Genomic DNA, 25,609 nt, shown 5'->3' with positions numbered 1-25,609 from the left:
TGTTATATCTTCTCAAAGCACAATTACTTGAAATGTCATGAACTATGCATGAAGTTATAACACTCTATGTCAGACATTCACAACCTCACCTGAAGGCATCAGAATTATTCTTGCAAAAGAAAACCACGCTAAGGGACTTTCTGGAATTTCGAGCAAACCTGGTAAAACCACCTATTGCTGTTATCTTGAAGGCTTTTGTTTATAGTTGAGAGTGGATGTGTTGGGTTACTGTAATGTTTTGGTTTTCAGCGATCAGAAGGTGGACAAAAATGTTGTAAGACATTGATCTACAGTATGTGTTTACAGTTTGTTTTGCCCCAATGCTTTTCCTCACATAATTCTCCACAATCGGATTAAATCGCTGAATTATTTTAAAAGCTCTTAAAAGCTTTTCCTCATATTCACTTGTATCGTTGGTCTGAACTGATTTTATGGCATTTTTTAATCCACTTTTTAACCATCATCCACACTCTTTCCATCTTGCCCTTTGGGCATTTCTCTTTTTCCTATTGCTCTTTCTGTCCATATCCCCCACTTTTGTAATTATTGGCAGCATTAAGGATATATGCCCTCTTCTTTCTCACCTTACATAGCTGAGCTGGCAGATTTCTGCCCATTCCTAAAGATTTGATCCAAGCAGAACATAAATTTTCACCTCCTTCAAGCCAAAATAGAATCAGTTCGAACCATTTGTGGAGACTCCTGTCAATGCCAGCAATGTGGAGCATATTTTATGAGTTTTAAGACTGGAAACGATTTTCCACGGGGCTGCGTTTATTGATGAAACAACATTCTGTCTCTTGCAGCGGACACGGGCATGACCACAGAGGATTCTTTTGATGACAGAGGCTGCCATTGCGATGTTACAGTGGAGGATCTGTCAGCTGCCCTCAAGGCTGTCATCAGAGCTGTCAGGTGAGCTCCTGCTGCTGCTTCATCACTGACGCTCTTGTCCAAAGCATCTTTTAACCATCAAAGTACATAAAACTTTTCAGATTCTGCAGTTCTCTAATGAGGAATTGAACCTTTTTGGCTGCAATGTCTCACTCATGCTAATACCAATAGCTTTAGGATTAGTGTCAGAAACCTTACATATGAGGAAATAGTTCAACAAATAAATCTGCAAATAGCAACTAATTTGCTATGTAAAGTAAAACTTTTACTCAAAAGCTCCTCAGCCGTTTGTCAATAGAATTCAAATTCAAGTCACTAAAGTAAATATAGTTAAAGAAATGAAGTAAAGGCATTGAAATTGTTGTTTTATTCCCTTGCTAATCAGTGATACAGAGACTAAGTCATTTTATTTGGCAACATAATGTTTTACTAAGTGCCCAAATGTGTCAAAACACAAAAGAATAGAAAAGGTTCCTAAAAATGTGAGGGATGATGGGATGGAGAGGCTGTGCCTGCAAATGTATTAAAAACAAAACACAAGACCTTGCTGATCAGTGTTTTTAAGTTTTAAACAGACCTAAAACCAATATACAGGGGGTAATCACCAATAATCTACAATTTTAACAGAGAAGAGTGAGTGCAAATTGTACACTGAAAAAAGAAAATAGTTGGACCAACTTAACTAAATTCCTTCAATTGGTAACATCTAAATGAATCAAGTTATTCAAACGTAATCAAATTCATTATCTTAAGTTCCATTAATAAAGTTAATGAATGAGATTATTACTTTGACTAAACTGAAAGAATTTCCTCAAGCGCTTAATGAAGTATTACTAAGATGATTGGCTGGCTTCAGTCTGTAATAGTCATTTTCGTTTACTTTGGATTTCCTGTCTGATCTTACTGTTCAGTTAAGTAAAAATCCTTAATCAACATCAAAATATATATTTTTTTTATCATTTTAGTGTTTAGGAATTTATTTACTCACTCATTGGCTGGTAATGCCTTTTAATCTCTTCTGCTCTTCTGTGTCATATACTTCTAGGTATTTTGTATCCGTGTGAGATATCTGAAAGGGCACCTCATTACACAATTATCTCCCCTTCTATGTTTTTTTTTTTTCACCTATTTGTATTGATTTTGGAGCCGCTGTGACAGGTCATTGAAGCCAAAAGCAGTCGATGTGACTGAGCTGCCTCCATTTTTATGTCGGGTGCATGATCTTTTGTGTAATGTAATCTTCTCGCCGTTAAGCTGTTGAGATCCGCTCTCGCCCTCCACTCATGGATTTGCTGTCCACCATTCTTCGTGGCTGCTTAAGATCCATATCTATCGATCTAAAAGATCATGAATGGTTCATTGTGCTGGACTTGAATGAGTAAATGATGCCCTGCATGAATGGGATGTTTGGGACGTTTGCCCATTTCAGTCTGTGAGGTTTGGTTTCAAACACAGAAATTTTTCTTCTGCAACATAAATGATTGCTGGTGCAGTCATAGCCTCAAGGGAGTGAATTTATTCCACACTATACAGACTCTGAATGATAAAATGACTAGTGTTTTGGTTCTCAATGCCATTTGAATGTTTTTGTTGGGTTTTTTTAAATTTTGCTATTTTTCTTTTGTTTTTGTTGCATCTTTCCGTCTTAATCTATATGACCTACTGCTGAGTTGGAAAGTTTTGCCTGAGGCGTGTTCTGGGCGGTTTAGCGCTCGCTCAGTGTTTTGTTTGGTGTGTGCGTGAATGAGTGCGTGCGGGTGTGTTTCAGCAGAGCCCGGTCTCTTACCCTGGCACCGGCACCCTCTGAGCAAGTGTTTATCCAACTGGCGCCGAATGATTCTCTCACTCCACCGCTTCTTCTCACACTCGCCATATTTTTCATTGTTAAAAAAAAGGTGTCGTATGAACCCTCAATAAAGTAGGATTTCCATTTCAAAAAATGCTTCGGTGAGAAAATTGGCTGCTGGTTCAACTATGATGTAATTGTAACAATATTCTCCAATTTATTAAATATCCAGATGTTGCGTTCTTAATTTTTTTAGAACATAAAATTGACCATTAGCGGGCATAATATAAAATAATTCGAATCAAAGAGGGGATGAAATGCTCATTATAAATCCAGAAAAACTTGTTTATATGAATTTGACCTCAGGTTACAAAACTGCAAAAGAAATTAATTATTACTGTAAAAAAAACAACAACAACAGTTTTTCTGACAAATTAAAGAAAAGATGTGAAAATACAAGATGAAAGTCTGCGCCAAGGTTAAGATTTAGTTCTGTATCTAATCGTTCCGAGTTGATATGGTTACTTATTACTAGTGTTATGATTCACTCAGATTTCTTTTGTTCTTTTTGAATAGTCTTCATTTATTTGATTTATCTGTTAAAATCACAGCCCATCTATCAAACCAATAGCGTATTTACTCATTATAGACTAATAGAAGATATCACATGTGTGTTTCAGCAGTTGATAATATTCTCAATTCACATATATTAAAGTAATTTATTTTTAAGTGAGTATATGCGTAAACTAGTGGAACTACTCTGAGTATGTCAGCCCACAGGCTAATTGAAATGTTTTGAAATATAGAAAAATAATGTTTGACAGCTTTATTCTTTAAATATAATCAACCTAAAAACATGTGGGTTTAATACGTATGACAGTTTTGAATAGAAATTGTTATTAATATGATGATAATAGTAATGACAGCACCAGGTATTTAGAGTGCAGTTGTCATAAAATTATACTGTATATGAGCACAATAAATCCATGGTTCCATGTTTCTTCTCTACTGCTTCTTATCCAGCTCAAGGATGGAGCAGGTCCTATCTGACTGTGTGTGAAGGCAGAGTCCTCCAGCCGATCACGAGACAAACACAGAGAAACAAACAGTCATAAATGATCACATTTACAACTCCAGGCAAACGTAGAGACATCAATTAACTACAAATGCATGTTTTTGAACAGCAGTAGGAAACCTGGAAGATCCCAGGTGCACACAGGCAAAACATGTCTAAAAGAGAATGGCTCCGACACCCAAACCCACCCTGGACACAAATATGGGAATGTTTTGTTATGAGGGAAGTGTTTTGCTCACGTGTGGCGTTCCTCTCGAGTAACTGTATCGTACTCCGTCTGTATGTCCAGGTGGGAGGCAGCTAAAAGGAAATTACTAACTAGATGAGTCTAATGAACAGAATTAACTGATGGAGCCACTTAAATAAGAGACAAAAGGTCTTCCTGGACATATGACCATGTCCAGTTGACCCGATTCAATTTACTATGCCTGATTCAGTGTTTCTCTCTCAATTCAAGTCAGTAAGATACCGAATAAAACTGTTCTGATCTCAGTAAGACCTAGGGATTGTATAGCCTGAGGTGATTTGGCTATTCCCCCTCTGGCTTTAAGGGATTATGAATCAAATCAATATAAAAGTGCATCTTTATCTTTCCAGGGTATATTGTTCTTTCTCGTGGCTGTGCTTCCCAGTACTTACTTAATCACCATTACCAGACACAACATGCAAATAAAATATTACAAATTGGCTGACGCTCTGAAGGAGAAGTAGCTTAATCATACCCGTGAAACCCGCAACTTTTTACCATTAATATATTCATATTGTGCAGAATCTAGTACAATCCATGGCCCTCCACAGTAGTCCTAGAGTATTAATTAATCTAATGTATGTGTTTCTGTAGAGGCACTTGTCGTTATCTACCTAATTCTGTCAAGTATCTTTTGTTGAATTGTATGTAGTTTCATGTGAAAATGCTCTCACTAATTGGTTTTTCTAGGAAGCTTTTCTGTTTTGAACCTTGGCACTGATTCTTTTGTGAAAACATGAAGCATTTGTACTCAATCACCAGCGCTCCACACACACACAACCCCCCCCCCACACACACACACAGTTCACTCCTGAATCCCAGCCGGACTGCCCGCACAGCAGGTCACCTCCACGGGCAGTCAAGGCCTCGGGCTTTCCCAGGGTGTCGGGTTGAGGGTTGGACACCCCCTCCACTGTCAGGACTGTTATTACAGTGGCTCGTCTGTCACTGCCGCTTCCATTTGGGCAGTGAGAAAAACAGACAACTGGAAACAAGCAGGAGCCACCGGGGAGTCGAAGTGGATTGAGAACATGGATCTCCTTACCTGCATCAATATTATTCGCTCAGCAGTGGCTCTGTTTGCCAAATAGCAGGAGACAGAAAAACGACACTTGGGTTTCATGCTCATTCACTCTGATTGTTATGGGTTTGACAAGATAACTGGGAGACCCTGGTTTCCCAGCAAATACTCTCTAAATGTATCAGAGATTGTATGCCATCTTCATTACGCGCCAAGAAAAAAAAAAAAAAGTTCAACAAGTGCAATTCAAAACTGAGATTCCTCTAGTAAGTTTCTCAAGGAAACTGCTACCATCTAATGGTCGACTGTTGTAATTACCCCTGTGTTTTTATCTCCATCCTGTTCTTACTGTAATTATAAATAGTCCGATATATTTCTATCCATTTTCTATAGCTACTTAACCAGTCAACAATGTAAGGAATTATAACTAAAAATACTCCTAACAACTGATTTACAAACTATTAAACTTATACAAATATCTATTTAAGCTCACACAATAATACAAAGACATAAAATTGCATAGAATATGATTCAAAAAGAGAAAGCTGCTGTGGTTCTGAAGCAGACATTTATTCGATATCGCCATTATCAATTGTGTGTCTGTGTTTTGCATGTGCCCGAAGGATCATGAAGTTCCACGTTGCGAAGAAGAAGTTCAAGGAGACGTTGCGCCCGTACGACGTGAAGGACGTCATCGAGCAGTACTCTGCAGGACACCTGGACATGCTCTGTCGCATCAAGAGCCTTCAGACCAGGTCAAACTCAACACACCTTCTCTAAAAATCATATCAATGATTCTATACATGGTAAAGCAGCACTAAATACATATTTTTAATGATGTATATTTACATGAGCTGTAGATGTTCAAGCAGCTGTTGTTCATAGTTTGATTGCTTATTCATCACTTTATTGAAACTCTTTAAAGAAAATACATTCTCCTTTCAGCATCTTTCTCACTCCGAGTGTGTGTGTGTATATGTGTGTGTACTGTATTCCCTCTCTCTCCCAGACTAGACACTGTAGTGGGTCCCCCTCCAAGACCTTTCAGCAATCGTGTCAAGACCTTTTCCGCTCCCTCTCTGCATTTATATTACAGCCAGTCCCGGAGGAAACAGTCTGCACCGGGGTTAGACCTACCTGCCCCGTCCCGACTCACATCCGCTTCCCCACTAACTTTACCGCAACAAACACACTGTACCTGGGTCAAACAACATTCATGAAACGTATCACAACAACAACAAAAAAAGAAATAGCCTTGAAACTGAAAATGTATTTTTGTCAATGCAAAAGAAAAATCATGGACTATTTCTATAACACAACATTTGCTATTTGACATAATGAGTCACAAAAAAAGAAACATCATGTGTTGGCCCAGGTATGGTTATAGTTAATCGTTTAATAAGTAGTCTATGTTGAGGCCATTGAGGAGCTCAAATGTCAAATTCTAACAATAATTCCCTTTATAATCCAAATGGAATTTGGTGGATGTTAATTATAAAGTGGTCTGAAGTGTAGGGTCATGAAATGCTCTTAAATTTGTGTTTTCTTTCATCATCAGTAGCTTTAGTCATCCTTTTTGGGGCAGTGGTGGTTAGAGAAGCAGAATTGGGATTGGGTTTGCAGATTCAAATCCCACAGCTGACTTGTCACCACTGTGTGTCCCTGAGCCAGACCCTTGACTGCTAATAAATTAGGATTAGTTTAGTTTTATTCAAATTTATATTCTTAATAATCTTGGCATTTACTGTAGTTATAACAGGTTGCCTATACTTACTCGTGGTGCATTGTAAGTGTCATAATAAGATCAGAATTTGAGCTGCTTGAAGGCCTCATTGTGTTTGAGTTGCTGGTGCCTGCAGACAAAACAAGAGCTACTTGCATCTTTGAGATGACAGGTTGGAATATAGAACACCAGATTCATATCCACGCATTCATTAACAAAAACTTTGTGTGTCCTGACTACAAATTTTTGTCATTATTTACAACACTTTTTTTTTATACATGAATATTCATTATGATACCCTTTAGTGTTAATATTACCGTAACTGATTAAACTTTTTTTTTTTTTGCTTACTTGCATGCTGAAAGTATTTCTTTCACACAAAGGTTCTATTTCACCAGATGGCACTGCATCACACTTATACTGTCACACGTTTACAGTAACATTTTGTAAGAGCTCTTGGTATTGACTGCCATCTGGTGGTGACACCGATTTGTCAGTGGTAATGTTGGAAAATAACTGTTTGGGTTTGTTTTATCTGTGTGTATGTGTGTGTGCTGAGAAATTGTAGATACACACAGAGTAGGGGAGTGCAATAATGGATTTTTCCTGAAATTTGTTAAGTTTACCCAAAGATTCAGTTTGCATACAGTACATGCCAAAAAGATCAGAAATATGATCAGAATTTAATAATTGACCGTCTTGACAGTAATTCCTACTGGTTTAAATTATTTGAGTCACGCAAACATCATCCTTGTGACATCTTATTCCTTTTTTTCTCTCTGTGTGTATCTCTGTGTGTATTGATTATCAACGGGTAGTGTCTCGTATTTTTTTTGTATTATTTGCATCGGCGCTTCAAGCGAGTGTGTGTGAGTGTGAGTGATGGATCTGACCCGTCTTTCTCCTTTCTCCAGACTGACCAGTGCAGCAGGCTCTGGTCGCAGCCTAAGTAATCGATCCAGGAACATGTCCACTCCTGCGCTGAACTATTATTACAACAACAACAAGAAGAAGCTCTCTGATTCGGGGTTACTTTTACTTCACTTAATGTTTCGTTTTAGAGTAACAGTTGCCTCTATCTTCTACCTACCTCCTCAAACTGAGTGCAAACAAATGCAAATTATTTAGATTTGTATTAACTTTCCCGTACAACCAGGTGGTTGGAGTTTACAGCAGAACATGGAATGAATTGTAGATTGTTTAGACAACTACTAAATTGTGATTTTGACAGTATAGTGAGATCCAGTTTCTACTTGGTCCCGAAAATGTTATTATTTTGACGTGTTAAACTCCAGCCACATGGTAAAGTGTTGATTAACATGCCATGTCTGTCGCATACAGATGAATGGTAATATGTAGAAACATGAGTACAAACACATTATGCCTCATTTACAGTATAGTTTACTATACACTTATCAGAGAGGGGAAACTCTGTGTGTGAATGTTGAAAACGTTCCGTGCATTTTGGCCGTTTGGAAGAATTGTCCAATTGATGATGTCTGACAAAACAAAACAGACTAAATTCAAAAAAAAATTTGCGATAGTGTGTAAAATTACATTAAAACCGGATGCAACAACCTCAATATTTCGCCTATTTTGATTTACAAAAATCTTTTACAAAATATCACAAATTTAAAAGTAAGAAGAAGAAAAAAAAGCCCAATTCTGTTTTATTCCAGTGGGATCACTAACAACATATCCATCTGTTGGGAGTTTGACAGAAAAATATCCAACAATCCCACAATATAGTTAACTAAAGTTTAAATCCACTTCATAAAAAGTCCAGAAATAAATCCCTAACAGATCAAGATTTTGTTACTTGGGTTTCTGTTGAATTAAATCCACGATTACAATTTCTTTTGACCTGGTTTTTTTTACATTTTAAACATTGTGCCATCCTTTTTGAAATCCACGTTGTATTTACAACTCGCTGCAACTTAATTTTGCTACTTTTACCATTTTAGTGCTTCAAAGACTTCATTCAATCAATACTCTGATTTATTTTCTTCTAAGTTTTGTTTGATCTTTTGTGAATTTGAATGCAGCCCAGTATTAACTGTCTTTTCCCAGTGTTGTAGAGGAGAATAGAGTATAGTGTGTGTGACTTTGCTATAATGAAATCTATGTTTAAAAAAAACCCAATATTCTTCAAGAGTCACCATGGTTGTGTAAGTTGTACTGTTGCAAAACTATAATTTGGACATATAGTGTTTAGAAATGACGTTATAGTTGTTTGTGGGAAAACTGACCACCTCTGAACTTGTTGGTGTTATGTATGAAATGTTTCACATTCACAGATTCTGTGTTATTCCATTCTTCCTCATAATCAAACAAGTTTTGATATCCAGGGTTTTGTATAACAGTGAATCTCTCTAACCACATGTGATGTGTTTTACTAACGCTAACCTTAACATGCTGCTGTTGCTTTAGGTTTATGTTGCCTGTCAGTGTGAAATAAAACACTTATACTTGCTTACATTACAACATCAGTATTTTCCCATATAATAACACCAGCGTGTGTGTGTGTGTGTCTGTGTCTGTGTGTGTGTGTGTGTGTGTGTGTGTGTGTGTGTGTGTGTGTGTGTGCGTGTGCGTGTGCGTGTGCGTGTGCGTGTGCGTGTGCGTGTATTAGGGTGGATCAAATTCTGGGAAAAGGCCAGATTCCTGTGGATAAGAAACCAAGAGATAAACTTCACCCTGATGGAGAATCCATGGAGGGCATGAGCATGCTGGGACGTGTGTGTAAGGTGGAACGACAGGTGAGTGAGGAAATGAAATCGAAGAAAAACAACAACAGCACAGTTCTTTTAATTAAATGTTGTTTTTCTTAAATGATACACTGCATGTCATGACTCATTATTTTATTATGGCTGATCAGTTACCTTACCTTGCTCGTTGGTTCCTCTCTTCATCTATCCCTGCTCTCACTCCCTCCGTCTTTTTTCTTTTACTCAGGTCACTTCTATTGAGTCGAAGTTGGACTCTTTGCTCGATGTGTACCGCCAGGTCCTACAAAAAGGCCCGTCAGCACTCACCCTCTCCTCCCTGCCTCTGTTTGAGCTGGAAAACCACCAGCGCCACGGCTCAGACTACTCAGCTTCCATCCTTGGCAGAGATCTTCCTTCCCCACAAGGTGGCGACCCCCTTGGCAGGGGAGGAGATAACAGTGGCATGCACCGTTCCCACGGTGTCAACCCGAGGGGCCTGCGGCTGATTCTGGCACCTGCAGATGATGACGGCCCTCCAGACTCAGCGCCTCCTTCCTACCCCCCCTCCACAGCCTCGCTCTCCCCATCACCCCTACTGCCACCTGACAGCCCCTACCCAACCCTCGTCACTCCCAATGGTACCACCAAAAGAGCACACTTCCCTGACCTGCCACCCCCTCCTCCTTCGACAGGCAGTTTTACCCTTCAGCTCCCTCCGATGGTGCACCCTTCCCACCTCCGATGCCCTGCTGATCCCATCTCAGGACATATGACTGACGAACTTGTGGGAGATGAGGAGAACCTGGGCCCCTCTGTTGTTGTGGGATGTGGTATGGAAGACGACCAAGAGGGTGACAGCGAGGGCTGCTCTGGCCAGGAAAGAGCGCAGCCTGGCTTGAAATCTGTGGGAGTGTGGAGGAGGCACATGAGCCTTGAGGTCAACCCTTTGCTGCTTCTCTCATCTAGCCCAGACGGGGTGCCCTCAGACTGGGAAGACAGTCTGGGGAAGTCCCTCTCTGTGCATAATCTCAGCCAGCCTCAGACCAGCCCTGCCCCGGGTCTCTCCTCCGCGCTCAACAGCAGCAGCAGCAGCAGCAACCGTAGCAAACGTGGCAATGCGCATGGTGACTTCGGCAGCTGGGATGGAAGAGAACTAGTCATAAGAGATTGCAAACTAGAGCCAGAAGAAGAACATTTCAATTTTTTGTCCCAGGAACTGGGAAGCAACCCCTCAGACCTTCTACAGACTGTGGAGGAGGCTGTGTCGCATCCGATGGGAAACCCGGAGTTTCTCAGTCAGCCCTCACACATACAACTGGCATAACCACACACACTCGCATACTGTGTGCAGACATCGGTATGGATAAAACCTCTTTTTAAAGTATTTTTACAGGACACCACACAGATTGTGTTGCAAATTGTATCAATACATACTTTGTACTATATGTACATACCCTGCTCTCATCTTTTGTCTGACATGATTGTGTCCAGTTGCATACAAATATTTTGATACTATGGAGTATTGAAATGACAAAAGCCTATACAAAACAGAATGTATAAATATGTATGCAAGTAGTCAAACTCATGGGAGACAAAATACATTACTAGTCAAACTTTTGGACATACCTTCTCGTTCAATGTTTTTGATTTAGATTCATTAGATTGTTTACATTTCAGTTTCTCACTGAAGGCATCATAACTATGAATGAACACATGTGGTAAACAAAAAAGGGAGAAATGACTTAAAACATGTTTTTTATTTCTTGAAAATATTATAATTATTAATATTATTATTATTATTATTATTAAATTCTTGAAAATAGACGTGCTTTGCTTTGAACACTGCTTTGCACACTCTTGGCATTCCCGTGATGAGAAATGGTTTTCCCACAGACTTGAAGGAGTTCCCGGAGATGCTGTGCTCTTGTCGGCCCTTTGGGACTTGAAGGGTCCATCTCATCCCAAACCATATCCGCAGGCTTTAGGTCAGGCGACTGTGGAGGGCAGCTCATCTGGTGCAGCACTCCATCACTCTCCTTCTTGGTCAATTAGCCCTCACATAGCCTGGAGGTGTGTTTGGGCTCATTGTACTGTTGAACAATAAATGATAGTCCAACTGAACATAGACTGGAAGCTGTAGTCGACATGCTGGTTCAGTTTGCCTTCAATTTTGAATCATTCGCCAACAGTGTCACCAGCAATGCAATTATCTCGGCTTTAATCTGAGGTGCCATTAACTTGTGTTTTTTGAGGCCTGTGACCCAGACGAACTGATCCTCAGCAGCAGAGGTGATGGGGTCTGCCTCTCCTGGAAGGACTGGCGCTTCTCGTTGCTCAGCTGATTGGTTCTTGCCATAATGCGAATTCTAACAGTTGTCAAAAAGGGCTGTCAGCTGGGCACCGACCTGACTTCTGCACAACACGACCGATGAGCCCGACCCAATTTAGAAGGCAGGAAATGCCACAACTGAACCCTCACGAGGCTCAGTAGTGAAGTGAAATCCATTTCAGGTGGCAACCTCATGAAGCTCACTGAGAAAAGGCCGAGGATTTAGAACGCTGTGAACGAAGCAAAGAGTGGCTACTCTGAGGAATCTAAAATATAAAACGCGTTTTGAGCAGCAATCTATAATGTAATGCAAAAGAAAAAACATTGAATGAGAAGGTTTTTCCAAGCTTTTGACTGGTAACACCTGAGTCAGTGAAAGATGTTTGCTTGAGGAAAGGTCATTTCATTGAGTTTATACACAACGGCTGACATTTTTCATATTCATGATCATTGTTTGGAAGAAAGTAAGGAAAATGTAGCCGTATTTGCAATGAACATCAAGAAAAGGAATGCTGATTTGAGCCTGCTGTTTGACTTGTACTAAGTAGGCATGATTGTGTAAATGCATCGCTAATGTTTTGATTTATTGCCAGAAAAGCTTTGTGTAGTGTCAAGTTTCTTTGGAAACAGCTTCCAGCAATTCTGATACACTCAAAATAGTGAAAGAAGTTGAGATTGTAACTTTTTCCTGTAAAAACTAAAGATAAACAGGGAAAAAAAATAAGAGTTGCAAGTTAGAAAAAAAACAAAAACACTACAAGACATGGAACTAAAAGGTGCAGGTACATGCACACACAACGTTTTTCTCACACACACACACACACACACACACACACACACACACACACACACACACACACACACACACGCACACACGCACACACACCCACACACACATAGGTCAACACATGAAACGTATACCCACATCCAACAAGTGCTCCATAAGAAGCCAATGTGGCAAAGCTGAAAAAGACAAATGACTTATTTTTCATACAAGTGCTTGTGTTTAGAGACTCTTGGACAAAGGGGAGAGCCACTTACTCCACTTATACAGTCTTTACCAACATATGATGTCATGTTTTAGCTGTGCTTTCATAAGTATCACAGATGGTTTAAAAAAAAATCCCAATGACTCAAAGAACAAAAATGAGTAAGGCTTGGCATAATGGGAGTGCCTGTAAGACATAATGGGTTACAGGTGAAATATATGGAATGTGGTCAAACCACAAGCGTTTCATCCTATTCAGCAGCAGAGATGTTACCTAATCTATAAACGCTTTTTTAAAATCTGTCAGCAAATTGTAGTAAAATTTGAAAGAAGCGACTCTATGGGGTGGGTGGGGGGGCGGGCGGTGGGCCCAACAGTAATTACTTAAGATAACTATTGGATGCCTGACAATGCAGTCGCTAATGGTCCGCGTGCTGAATTGCAGCAGACGTATCAAGTGAGTCTTTTCAGCCAAGCATGAGATGCTGCATGTCGAAGCTGCTGCAAACTTTAAAACTTGCTGGTGTCCTGCATGTAAAAACAATCATTCTAAACTTTAAAAGGTGGAGTTAGCTCGATGGAGAGGAATCTATTGACAGAAATTACATGTATTACCCATTATCATATTTCCATGAGAGCACAATTGACCACGACAGATTTCTCATTCTTCCACCTACCAACAAACAACAACAAACCATCGATGAATTGATACAAAGCAGGTTTTCTTCTTGCCATTGTTGCACTGCCATGTTACTACAGTAGCACAGAGTGGAAAGACCAAACACTGGCTCCACTGGCGGCCTTAACTAAAAGATTGTGGCCAATGGAAATGATCTTTTAATCATGGAAGGTGACAGTATCTGGATGGATTAGAGGATGAAGTTGAAATTCAATTGAATCAAGACTAATTTGATAGTGCCAAATAGGTAAATGATATATGTATGATTTTTATGAGAAACATATATTTGAATTTAGTCCATTCAAAGTTCTCTTCCTTCAATGTTTTTTTTTTTTTTTTTTTTTTTGACAAACCCTTCCATTTAAATGGGTGCTGTGTGCATCAGTATTGATTGAAGGCTGCTGAAGTAACTGACTTTATTTTTGCTTTACCCACTCTGGAATCGTGCAAAATTTTGAATTTAGTGTCAGAGGGTACTTTGTAATGCACACGCTACATTTATAACAGAGCAAGTCGGTTCATATATGCCTGGGAACCTAATAATGATGGCACACTGTGTTGTTGATCTAGTATGTCTGTCGATAATGTATCCATCTGTGAGGTCATTGTTTTTATATACGCATAATCATATAGAGTAGAGAAGGTGATCTCAAGACTCAATCATCCACTTTTTTAAGACATTCAACATTTTTTTTTGCATTTAGTTTATGCTTATATCCAGGGCCAAACTCTCAAGGAGACAGTCCAGAAACTCATCTGATCAAATGTGGCTCTTACACATATTCAAGTACCTCCAAAATGTAATGGGATTGTGGCACTCACTTAAAATTACTCAAATGTGTCAGCTTGTAACATATCCTAATGCATTTATTCCGCATTATTGAGAAGCTGTATGTTACTTGCAGGCTTTTGAAAACTTGCGCTTAAGTGTCTTAAGTGGCATTGTGTCCATCACCATCCTCCTTATTGAATGGGGGAATGCTTTTGAAGGTGAAATATGCACAAAACTATGTCATTTTTTTTCTTTTTTCTAAATGTCTTAAAAATGTACATCATTTGTCATTATTGTTTCAGACAGAATTCAGCCAGAATATGTGCATTGCCTAGCACATTAACTCTATTGAATTAGAATATAACATGTATTAAATTCTCAGAAATTGAAATTGTTAATGCTAGATAGATTATGAAATGTACTATAACCAGTAGAGGTGATGTTTTGGTATGATGAATCATATTCACAATGAAAGCACAGATTTGATTTTGATGATTTGTAGGAACCTAAGACTGTGACATGGTAGTATAATGATTAATATTAAAATCCATTTGTTGTACTTTTGACATTGCTACATATGAAAAGAGGCCAAACAAAGCAATTGGATATGCTTAAAAGCCCATGAACATCCAGCCAGTTAAGGAATTACATGGATTATCTTCATTAAAACTCTCTTTTTTTTTGCTATCTGTAAATTGCTTGAGGGTGCCTTTCTTGTACATGAAACCTTGCATTTCATTGACAGAGCTTAAGGTGTAGTTTCCATGCAGTTTATAACATTGTAAAGTTTTTGTCAGCTCCTCTTTTTTTTGTTGGGCATACAAGTCATGTAGCTTTCGTGACAGATTTTACATGGCTTTGATTGCTCATAATGTCATTTTTCGACTGCTTGAACAGTAATTTATTACACAACTGGCCTTAATGCTTGATAATGTTAACATGAATATTATATTATTCTTTGAGATTAATTTATTGAAGTGCACATCATGTTCTCTGGGTGAGAATTGCAAAAATAATTTTATTATTCATTAATAAATTACAGATTAACTAAATGCTCATGTTTCTTGTTTTTTTTTCCATTCGGAAAGTATATGAACATAAAAAAATAAAAGGTCACGTTGCCTTTGGGGAATGGAGGAATTTTTAAATTTCGCAGATGTTAGATTAAGAAAATATCTTATTTTGCTTAAATTTGCATGTCTTTTACACGTCCACATTCCAAATTTACCATTTGACGCTTAGATGTTTTTCCAAGTCGCATTTCAATACAATGTCCATAATATTATCTGGCTCTCGAAGAGGAGCCGCAGCGTGATGTTGGTTTTTACGGATGTTCGTGAAAGCGTTGTGGCGCTGATTGACCGCTAACAGCAGCGTTAGCCTGCCAGCTCGTCGACACGCGAGAGGAACGAAAACAACATGTCCGACTGGGAGGATGAGTACGACATGAACGGCGTAGCTATTGACAAACCGACGACCAAGCCAGCACTGGCGGAAGCCAAATTATTCTTGGGTGACCGTCCGAGGGAGAATGTATGTTTCGGTGTCCAGAGCAGAAACCGGTTTGAATTCTCGAGAGAGCCCAGACCTCAACCAAGCCACCATGGCGGGGATGCCGGAGGCCCCGGGGGCGGAGGACGGCGTCAGGCAGGCGGGAAGTTTGATTCATCTCCGGGTTTGACCATGCAGGTGGAAAATACTTCAGTTGGGAGGATAATAGGTATGTTTCAAGCTGCAAAGACGGACATGTATTTACATAATTTCGCCTTTTAGCATCGTGTGCTAATGCGGCAATGTGTGACCGTTAGCTGGACGAAATTCACAGGAATTTCCAAGGTTATCATATTTCTTAAATCAGACCAGGTGTGCATGACAACGTTTCAGTGAAAATGTGTCATTTTTGCGTTTTCGTTTCAGAAAATGTTCGTGCTGGTGCTACTAGTTAGTGCTGTTGGATTGTTTTTGTAATAAAACTTGCACTTACAAAGAACCAAAATAAAAAAACACTAGCATTAACGAGTACATGGACATTTATATGATCATACGACCAAGTTGGATTGCTATTATATATGACTCAATTATAAAAATACAAAGTCTCATGAAATATGGACAAGGAGTCATTACACTCCAGATGCCGTCATGGTTGTCATTGTCCATCTGCTCGCGCCTTTGCAGAACTCCTGCGGCCTCGTTGCACATGCGCAGTGGCATAGTCACAGTTGCCACACGCTTGGCGTTCATAAAAATGAAAAGTATAAACCACAAAGTTCTACAACTGTGTTGCCTCTAAAATGTTGCAGAAATGTCATTTAATCAAAATGTTTTGAGTCCAAGAAGAGAGAGAACAGTTAATTGGAGGTGAAAAGCAAAAAGCTATCAACATTGTATACCAAAATGTTCTTTTATAATTGAAAGTCCTGTTGAGATGGCAGGTATCACACGTGGCATGCTTAATCGATTCTCCTCTGCCCCGATTGTTATACAGTTGTAATTCACATGACTTGTATGATTGAGAATCTGGTCCGAGAGGGCCACCATCGGGTGCAATTTAATTGCAGTGATTTCTGCTGCCTTCTTGATCATATGCACATTGAACTCAAGTGTGTTGAGCATGGAAACTTTAAAGACTTGCAGGACTGTGGCCCTTCAGGACCAGGGATTTGCATATAATCCTGCACACAGAAAAAGTTGACCTTTCGAAGAGATCACTTGATTACTTTCACCGTGCTAATTTTTGAATTGTGTAATCGGCTATGTGGGGATATTTTTTAAATGTTTGTAATTCTGTTCGAAGGTCGCGGAGGAGCCAAAATCCGTGAACTTGAAGAGAGCAGCGGCGCAAGAATCAAAGCAAGTTGGCTTTCCGTCCATCTTCTGTAACGGCAATATCTGGATTACATGTAGTCTGGCAATTATTGCCCGTTTAAATTCAGTATAATTTATATTCAGTTCATTTATTCAGTAAATGAACTCATGACAGTGGGTTGTCACATTTTAATTTGCTTCCTTTTTAATGCTATAAACAATGTTAATATATGTAAAGCAAATGCTATCATAAATTATACAAGATTAAAAACTAAAAAAGACATGTTCCATCTCCCCATTAACACAATTGTTACTTTAACATCTCTAATTTATCCAGTCATCTGCAGTTGTCAATAGAATTTAAAAAAAAGACACAGACACTACAAAAGGATAAAACAAAACATGCTGTGAGAGAATCTGGTTTCACCTGTGTATGTTGACACAAACACGGTTTAGGGATTTGTCACTCGACGGTCCAAAATGTCATGACAACTTCTCTTTTACATGAGCATGCTCCAGGTCAGATGACCAAAATAATCGAGCCACCGGATATCATTAGGCAAACGGTCAAAATGATTTTTCTATTTATTTATTCATTCATTTAATGAAGGATACAAAAAAAATGCAGATCCCAGTTATGATGGCTTGCAAAATTCTCAGTAATTGATTTAACACAAAAAAAACCACTGATTTCTTTTTCAACTTTTAAGCATTATTTACCTCCTGTTGTCCAAATTGTATATTATAGTTTGGGATATTTTACATCTGGGCAATTCACCACATGTAAGTTCTTATGTATGGAAACTATATTAAGTTTCCATCCTGTGTGTGACTTCTTGTAGATCAACAAGGGGGATTATGAAGGCGAGGTCGTCATCTCTGGGTCGGTTGCTGCTCAGCAGAAGGCCAAGAAGATGATTGAAGACCTGCTGGATGGCAGTTCTCAATATGACACTGGTCTGGAATCAGCTTTGATTTAAACACATTGATCTTGAAATACATTTTTTATATTCCTTGTAGTTGAGCATTTTTAAGACGGCAGCAGGCTTTCGATGTTCAATAAGTCAGATCTTGATAAAAGTTTCACAAGGTTTGATTCTGTGTCCTGATGCAGTTTCAGATGAAATGTGTCTGCGTGTGATACAGTATTTTGATGTTAATCTCCTTGTGTATTGGCTTTGCATAACAAGTTGAAAGTGGCATTAACAGTGTGGCGAGTGTAGTAGACCTATAAATGTATTGCATCAGCAACTAAGTTTACATTGTTGAAAGAGGTTTTTTTTTTTTTTAAACAAAAATGAAGGAAAAACAGAAAACAATCCAATGTTGTCAATATTGATGTGCTATTTAACCTAGATCCATATTTTTATTTTATTTAAACTCTGTGCCTAGGTACACTGCAAGTACTGCGTAACATTCTGTTTACGTGTGGAAACATGGAAGGGACAATAAAGATCTTTTACCCTGAAAATTCCATTCCATACAAATACATATACGAACAATCAGACTTATTGCCATGAAAAACAACAAAGCAACTATCTACCATGCATAGATTGACCTCGTGTTTTGGTAATGTTTCGACGAAATGGCATTTTCTGGTGTCTGATGATCCCACCAGGTCCCGGTCGAGGGCAGCATTATAGAAGTGGCTACAGAGATGATGGGTATGGAAATGGTGGCTCGGCTGCAGGAGACGGCTCGCCTCGCCAAACCATAGACTGGACCGCCATCCGAGAGAACAAGGACAAGTATGAAGCGCAGAAGTGGAAGGGTGAGGGAGCATGTGTGATTTGTAAAGAGTTCAGATGTGTGGGTAAATAATTTAAACATGTCGTAATTGTTGTGACAAACTACAAATTCTGTCTTTGCTGGACCTCATTCATGACTTTTAAACCATTTCCTGTCTATCCTGCCTCTTCAGACCTCCCTCCCATGAAGAAGAACTTCTACACCGAGGCTGAGAGTGTGTCCATGCTCACAGCTGAGGAAGTCATTGAATGGAGGTAAATACGTTTAAAAAAAAAAAAGCTGCATGAGCTCGATATGGGTTCCTGTGCTGTGTGTATATAAAAGGTTTACCTCGACTACCACAGCATGCGCTGCAGGTGCAAAGACAAACATGTTGTGGGAAGGAGAATAAAAGCCAGATTCGTGGTGCATGCACCCAGTACATACAAGATGGACTGCTGGGACTTGCTCCCTGTTGCAAATACGAATCAAATGTTTATTAAACGTTTGACTATATTGTTGTTGTTGTTGTGCTTCCTTCCCATTAATTTTGTTTTGAATAGTACCATTTATTTTTTTAATGTTGATTCGATTGTGGTGACGGTTAAAGTCAGTACGGAATCGTTTGGACCAGGTTTCAAACATGATGTTGCATTATCTTTGCCTATTCAAGCAGTTGTATTTTCCAACAGGAAGGAGAACAACAATATCTTTGTGGACGACTTGAAGGAAGGAGGGGAAAAGAGGCCTATTCCTTATCCCTGCCGCACCTTTGGGGAAGCCTTCAGTCTTTATCCAGAGATCATGGAAAACATTAACCGGGTTGGCTTTACCAAACCAACCCCCATCCAGGTATGAACACCAGGTTACCACCGAGTGTTGTGCTTCATTTTTAGCCCAGCTGTAAGATACAAGCTATTGCAACTTCCAGTTACCTACATAATGTACAAACATCTTTGAATTTATTGTAGAATGCAGTCCAACAATTTTGCAAACTGAGAACCTTGGGCTGAAGCAAAACTCCCTCTAGTTTCTGGTTGGAATTTACAATGAAAGAAGTGGCTTTTCTTTCATGTTCTGCCTCAGGTAATTTTAGAAATGTAAAAATACTTATAATAGTTGGAACTCCACTGTGAAGCCAGCCTGTACTTAAAACTGCACCTTTTTTAATGTACTGCAGTGGCTCTAAAAATCAGAAATGAAAGTAAAGTTGTAATTACCTTTGAGTATTTGAAACCTCATATGCCATGACACATTGGGGTGGGGACTCCATTCATAGGGTTTGTATAATCAACGGTTCTTTCACTGAGGAGTTAATCTCACAGTAAAAGCATTGTCAAAACACGTTTGTGGTATTGTTTGTTATAATGATTAAGATTGTGCTGCAACTTTGTAAAGCCTCTCTTTTAGACTGCAAATATTATTTACAAAAAATTATTGGTTTCAACAAAAGTATACATTCAATTTAGTACGTTTCATACATTACAGACATAAACAGGTTTAGATTTAGTGAATAAACTAGTGTTTTTTCTTCTTCTTCAGTCCTCTTTCACTCTGCTGACGTAGTCATCAGCTTGATTAAAACATAGGAAGGAATGCAAACAGGCAGCTTGGTGAAGTTGCAGGAGAAACAAAGAGCAGGCCACTTCCAGTTGAGATGGGCAACTTGTTTTTATCTTATGAAAATATAGTGATACAAAAAATAGATAATCTATGTTTAATTAGAACCCCTCATGCTTATAAATATACATACATATACACACACACACACACACATCTCTCCTATATCTAATTAACATGCCTGACAAGGGATAGGAAGAAGTAAACTTATCAAATCCTACCCCTTCTCCAATATTTACTAGTTATATTATAATTATCTTTATGTATTAATAGTAACTGTAAAAAAGTTATCCAATATAGAAGACTTTGAAGTGCGTGTGTGTGTGTGTGTGTGTGTGTGTGTGTGTGTGTGTGTGTGTGTGTGTGTGTGTGTGTGTGTGTGTGTGTGTGTGTGTGTGTGTGTGTGTGTGTGTGTGTGTGTGTGTGTGTGTGTGTGTGTGTGTGTGTGTGTGTGTGTGTGTGTGTGCCCACTCGCATATATAGACACAAAATGTCAATCATGCATTGATATACATTCATTCACAGTGCTCCCCTTCTCAATATGCATGTAAACTTCCAAGCCCTATATATAAAATTATATCTACAATTACATGTGTATAGTCCCGTTTGCAGTGCACGAGACACCCTATAGTTTCTTCATCCCTGTATTTGATTCATATTTTAAGTTTTTAAACTGCTTCATGCTCGGACGTTGTTTCAGGTCTTGACTCAGTTTGTTCCAAATCCTCACTCCACTGACTGAATTGTATATCCTCCTCATTGATGTTCGAACACTCTTGGTTCTGAAGTCTATCAGTAAAAAGTATTTGTGGAAAGTGTTTGGCCTTTGCATCCTGAAGAATTCAGTCTCTATGCCAGTGTGTGTGGACAGAGAACCTGAGTTTCACGAGAGGAAACGAGACAACTTTTACTGTGCTTTGAGTTTCACTTACTTTTCTCAATAAATGACTTAATGGGTGTGGAAGTGATACTGTTTTAAATATGTCTTTGAGAGCCCACACTCTCATCCGTTGGCGTGGAAAGTTATTCTAGCCTGATGTCATTCGACTGGTGCAAACACAAGGCATTATGTGAATGCAACATTTCCTGATGTTGCTCAACAAGAAATAGCTCCTAACGTGATCGACTTCTCTTCAATGGGCTGGATTCTAGCACTAGAGGCTTTTGTGTTCCTGTGTAAATCTGCATGTTTAATATAATGTATTTTCACTAGTCTCAGGCATGGCCCGTGTTGCTTTGCGGAGAGGACCTGATAGCCATTGCTCAGACAGGAACTGGGAAAACTCTGGCCTACCTCATGCCAGGGTTCATCCACATGGACGGACAGCCGGTGTATGTATAGGACATATTCCTTAGCTGGCACATGCCCTTGCCTTTCCAGAGTTGAAGAACTTCCATTGTTGTACCAAGCTCTTGTCTTTCTGTTCTTTCTGTATTCATATGAAGACCTCGAAGGGAGCAAATCGGTCCCGGCATGTTGGTGCTGACTCCCACCAGAGAGCTGGCCCTTCAGATTGAAGCAGAGTGCAGCAAATATCGCTACAAGGGTTACAAGAGGTTAGTAAGAATGAGCTTTAGATCAATTCGTATTTGCAGTATAGATATTGCTCGTGATCATGACTTTTCTTTAATCTGCTCCCATCAGTCTCTGTATCTATGGTGGAGGTGACAGGAGAGGGCAGATCAACATGGTGAAGCGTGGAGTCGACATCATTATTGCTACGCCAGGCAGATTAAACGATCTCCAGATGAATGATCTCATCAGTCTGAGCTCAATCTCTTATCTGGTCAGTCAACAAGAGTTTTTTTGAATTGTTTATGAAATAAATATATCTTATTTCATTTTCTTTTATAAAAACTGGTCTTTGTGTCTAACTTGATTTTCAGTTAATACTATGTGTCGTATGTGTTTTATTTTTTGCACGGGAGACTAACAGGTCTTGGATGAGGCCGACCGTATGCTGGATATGGGCTTCGAGCCTCAGATTATGAAGATAATCCTGGACATTCGTCCAGACCGACAGACTGTCCTGACCAGGTACGAGAGATTTCAACAAACATTTGATTGTACGGTTGAAGGCGTGTGTTTTATGGCAGAAGGCCGGATTTAACTCCAAAGAGAAGACGGTTAAATCTTACCTAGTTTGGTACATTGTTCTTAATTGTACATTCATTTTCTTTAAAAAAAAAATGTCACAGTGCCACCTGGCCCACCGGCGTGAGAAGGTTGGCCAGGTCCTACCTGAAGAATCCCATGATGGCTTATGTCGGCAGCTTGGACCTGGCGGTATGTGGAGCTGAAATGCTTTTATTCAGTGTTAAAAGCTAATTGTCTTTCTTATTTCTGTGCATCAGGCTGCTACAGAGATATTTGCTGTAATTACATGGGCCAGAAGTAATGAGATTAAATGCCTTGTCAGTTAAACTTGTCATTAAAACACTGTTAGGATGAGGTTATGATTGGAATTGGAGGTGTTGGTGGAATCCTCTTATCAGAGTCCAGGTAAACATCACATCAGGTGTTAGGATGTCAACACGTGATGCGTCACACATTTATCTTATTTGAAAGAACAATGGTTGCAAAGCCAAACTAGTCAACGCAGGAGACAATGCCGCACAAACGAGCACTAATGCTAGTGTCCTTCTCATCAGACAATCACAAGGAGAATTCTTGAATGTTTTGATTTGACCCCAAAAAAAAAAGAACCGGTGGAAGCTACAACCTGTATCCTCATGTGAGTGTCACAAAAAGCTAAATTCTCCGTGCAAAGCCTCATTGGATTGTTATAGTGACTAAACTGGATGATCGTCTCGGTGTACATGAAACCTTTACTTTATGTTGTGTTCATGTAAATTTAACAATCTGATTTCTGTCAGATCGACAAAACAAAAAAACATGATCATGTAAACACAAAAGCGTTTGTCTCCGTTGGCGTTTCAGGCCGTTGACACAGTGGAGCAAACAGTGGTGATTCTTAACGAAGAGGACAAAAAGTCCTATTTATATGCCTTCATCAGAGACATGCTGCCCGAGGATAAAGTTCTCATCTTTGTTGGCAAGAAGATCATGTGAGTAGGGAGCTGTGTTGCTCCGTTGTAATTGACAGTTGCGGGTAAATGAATTGCAGTCACCACCAACTCCCACCATTTCCCCTCAACGTGTATTTGTTTGCACGTTCTCTCAGGGCTGACGACCTCTCCAGTGACCTGTGTCTGCAGGGTCTGGCCGTGCAGAGTCTTCATGGTGCCCGAGAACAGAGTGATCGCGAAGAAGCACTAAAAGACTTCAAGGAGAGTACGTATGAAAAAGGTTTTGTTGTTCGTTGGTTGTTTTTGTGCCTTTTCTGCCCTCCGGTTGTCAAAACCACATATGGATTCTTCATTGAATCGAGCAAAGACCCTGAAAACAAAGTGCTGCTTTTGCTTTGAAAGTTATTACTTTTCTAAGTTGATGAGAGTTGGTGTGTTGGCCAGCATTTGTTTTCACTGTTTTGACAACTCAGACATCAACACCTGCTCCACAGATTTTCTTAAAGGTAATCTGGAGGGGAGAATAATCTGAACTTTTCCCTCCATGTAACCAAATGTATCCTTTAAAATGTGCAGAAGACAGAAAACATTCTTATGAAGTTTTGTCCATTTGGATTTAGCCATCGTTGTTGTCACCTCAAACTATAAGATAAGAGCTCCTTTTAATGAAATGATGGCTTTGCTGAATGATCAACAAAGTAAGATGCGGCAGCTTGAGGGACACAGGTGTAGAATCCCTAATCCCGCGTACAGTGCACTATTCATGGCTGACGTATTGACTGGACGGAGAATATTTTTGGCGTTAAACAACTTTTCCCAGGTCGGGTCCGCATCCTGGTTGCTACAGACCTGGCGTCTCGAGGGCTGGACGTTCACGACATCACACATGTCTTCAACTTTGACTTCCCGCGCAACATTGAGGAGTACGTGCACCGCGTGGGCCGCACCGGCCGAGCAGGGTGAGGACGCGCGCTTTGGCTCTTCGGCAGCTCGTGCCGGCGTGGCGACTTGCTGTGACGTGTTCTCTGCTGCAGACGATCGGGAGCTTCCATTACCCTGGTAACAAGAGAAGACTGGAGGATGGCCTCCGAGTTGATTCCCATTCTGGAGCGATCAGGGCAGGTCGGCCAACAAACCACCACGGCTTTAGACACTGCAGCGCTGCTTTACTGCAGGGATACACACTGGGGTTTTTTTTTAATGTGAGAACTATTAGAAAGACCAGAGCAACAGACTCTTCCTGGTTGATTTATTTTGTCAGATTCGTAGTTTAATGAAGGTCTGGCTATTTTTGCATCACATTTATTTGAACTCTACTGTAAACATGAATCGGACAGGTTGAGAAACTGTGATCAATGGCAGCTACACTTTGGGATTTCCACCAATTGTGATGATATCCGTAGTACAGTGACAAGTCCATGACTGTCTGGAATCTGCTTCCTTTATTATTATTTACAGGCTCAGATACAACAAAAGAAGGGGTTGGTTTGTTTGTCAACATGATTTGTATTGCTTACAACAGCTGTGGCAAACAGCATTAACATACATGATGATTTTATTGTCCTTGTGTACATATTCCTTATTCCTAAACAAAAACAATATTACATTCTTAATAGCGTTGAGTTTAAGAGTTTAATTAGGATGTGATGATTCTGTTGTAGGACGTCCCAGAGAAGCTGGTGCTTATGGCACAACGGTACGAGAAACACAAGAAGGAGAAGGAGCTCGGGGATCCAAGAGGAGGGTCGTCATTCGGCCGCAGAGATGGCGGAGGAAGAGGAGGCAGAGGAAACTGGAGATTCTAATGCTGCATTCTGGGTAAGTTCAACAAACGCCATCTCAAAACACGCAAAATGTTCTACTGTGATAGAGAAATACAAATTGATTAAGTTTAATGCCACATTCATTGACGTTATCGAGACTAATCAGAACAGAAATAATCGTGTTTTCTTGTTCTGACTTTTATCCCGTTTTTCATTGCAGGATCAAGATCTGAAACTGCCTTTGTGTTGATTTAAGTTTTGAGTTTAGATTTATTTAGATGAAAACTGTTGGCGTTGCTTTAATCATAGTTTTTTGATGGCTTCTTATTTTCATCTGATGTTCGATAACCATACTAATCAGTCAATTTAATTAATGTTACCTGATATTTTGAGTGTATTTTTGCCAGACTTTATTAAAACTCATGTTTTAAAGAGACTTGA

The 25,609-nt window shown here is 39.6% G+C and overlaps 2 protein-coding genes across 2 annotated transcripts in view; both read left to right on the top strand.

Annotated features, from left to right (window-relative positions):
• The window catches only part of kcnq5a (potassium voltage-gated channel, KQT-like subfamily, member 5a), a gene marked incomplete at both ends in the record, with an annotated part of 108,800 nt that extends 98,022 nt beyond the window's left edge, over positions 1-10,778 (top strand). The window contains 4 exons of the mRNA XM_080507803.1: positions 807-915; positions 5,647-5,778; positions 9,379-9,505; positions 9,702-10,778. Coding sequence (XP_080363929.1) covers positions 807-915; positions 5,647-5,778; positions 9,379-9,505; positions 9,702-10,778 — 1,445 coding nt within the window. The remainder of the gene's footprint in view (positions 1-806; positions 916-5,646; positions 5,779-9,378; positions 9,506-9,701) is intronic.
• Positions 10,779-15,641: 4,863 nt separating this feature from the next.
• ddx43 (DEAD (Asp-Glu-Ala-Asp) box polypeptide 43) lies at positions 15,642-25,210 on the top strand (the record flags this gene model as incomplete). The annotated part of the gene is made up of 16 exons (XM_080507394.1): positions 15,642-15,942; positions 17,017-17,072; positions 17,870-17,984; positions 18,646-18,798; positions 18,949-19,030; positions 19,448-19,607; positions 21,589-21,707; positions 21,822-21,932; positions 22,021-22,162; positions 22,313-22,413; positions 22,575-22,662; positions 23,317-23,444; positions 23,561-23,670; positions 24,226-24,364; positions 24,440-24,527; positions 25,067-25,210. The coding sequence occupies 16 exons, from the start codon at positions 15,642-15,644 to the stop codon at positions 25,208-25,210; spliced, it is 2,037 nt and encodes a 678-aa protein (XP_080363520.1).
• Positions 25,211-25,609: the final 399 nt, after the last annotated feature.

The sequence above is a fragment of the Blennius ocellaris genome (assembly GCF_963422515.1).
Source record: "Blennius ocellaris genome assembly, chromosome: 13".
Lineage (NCBI taxonomy): Eukaryota > Metazoa > Chordata > Actinopteri > Blenniiformes > Blenniidae > Blennius > Blennius ocellaris.
The sequence above is the reverse complement of the archived record's forward strand: the minus strand, read 5'-3'. Positions and strand labels throughout refer to the sequence as shown.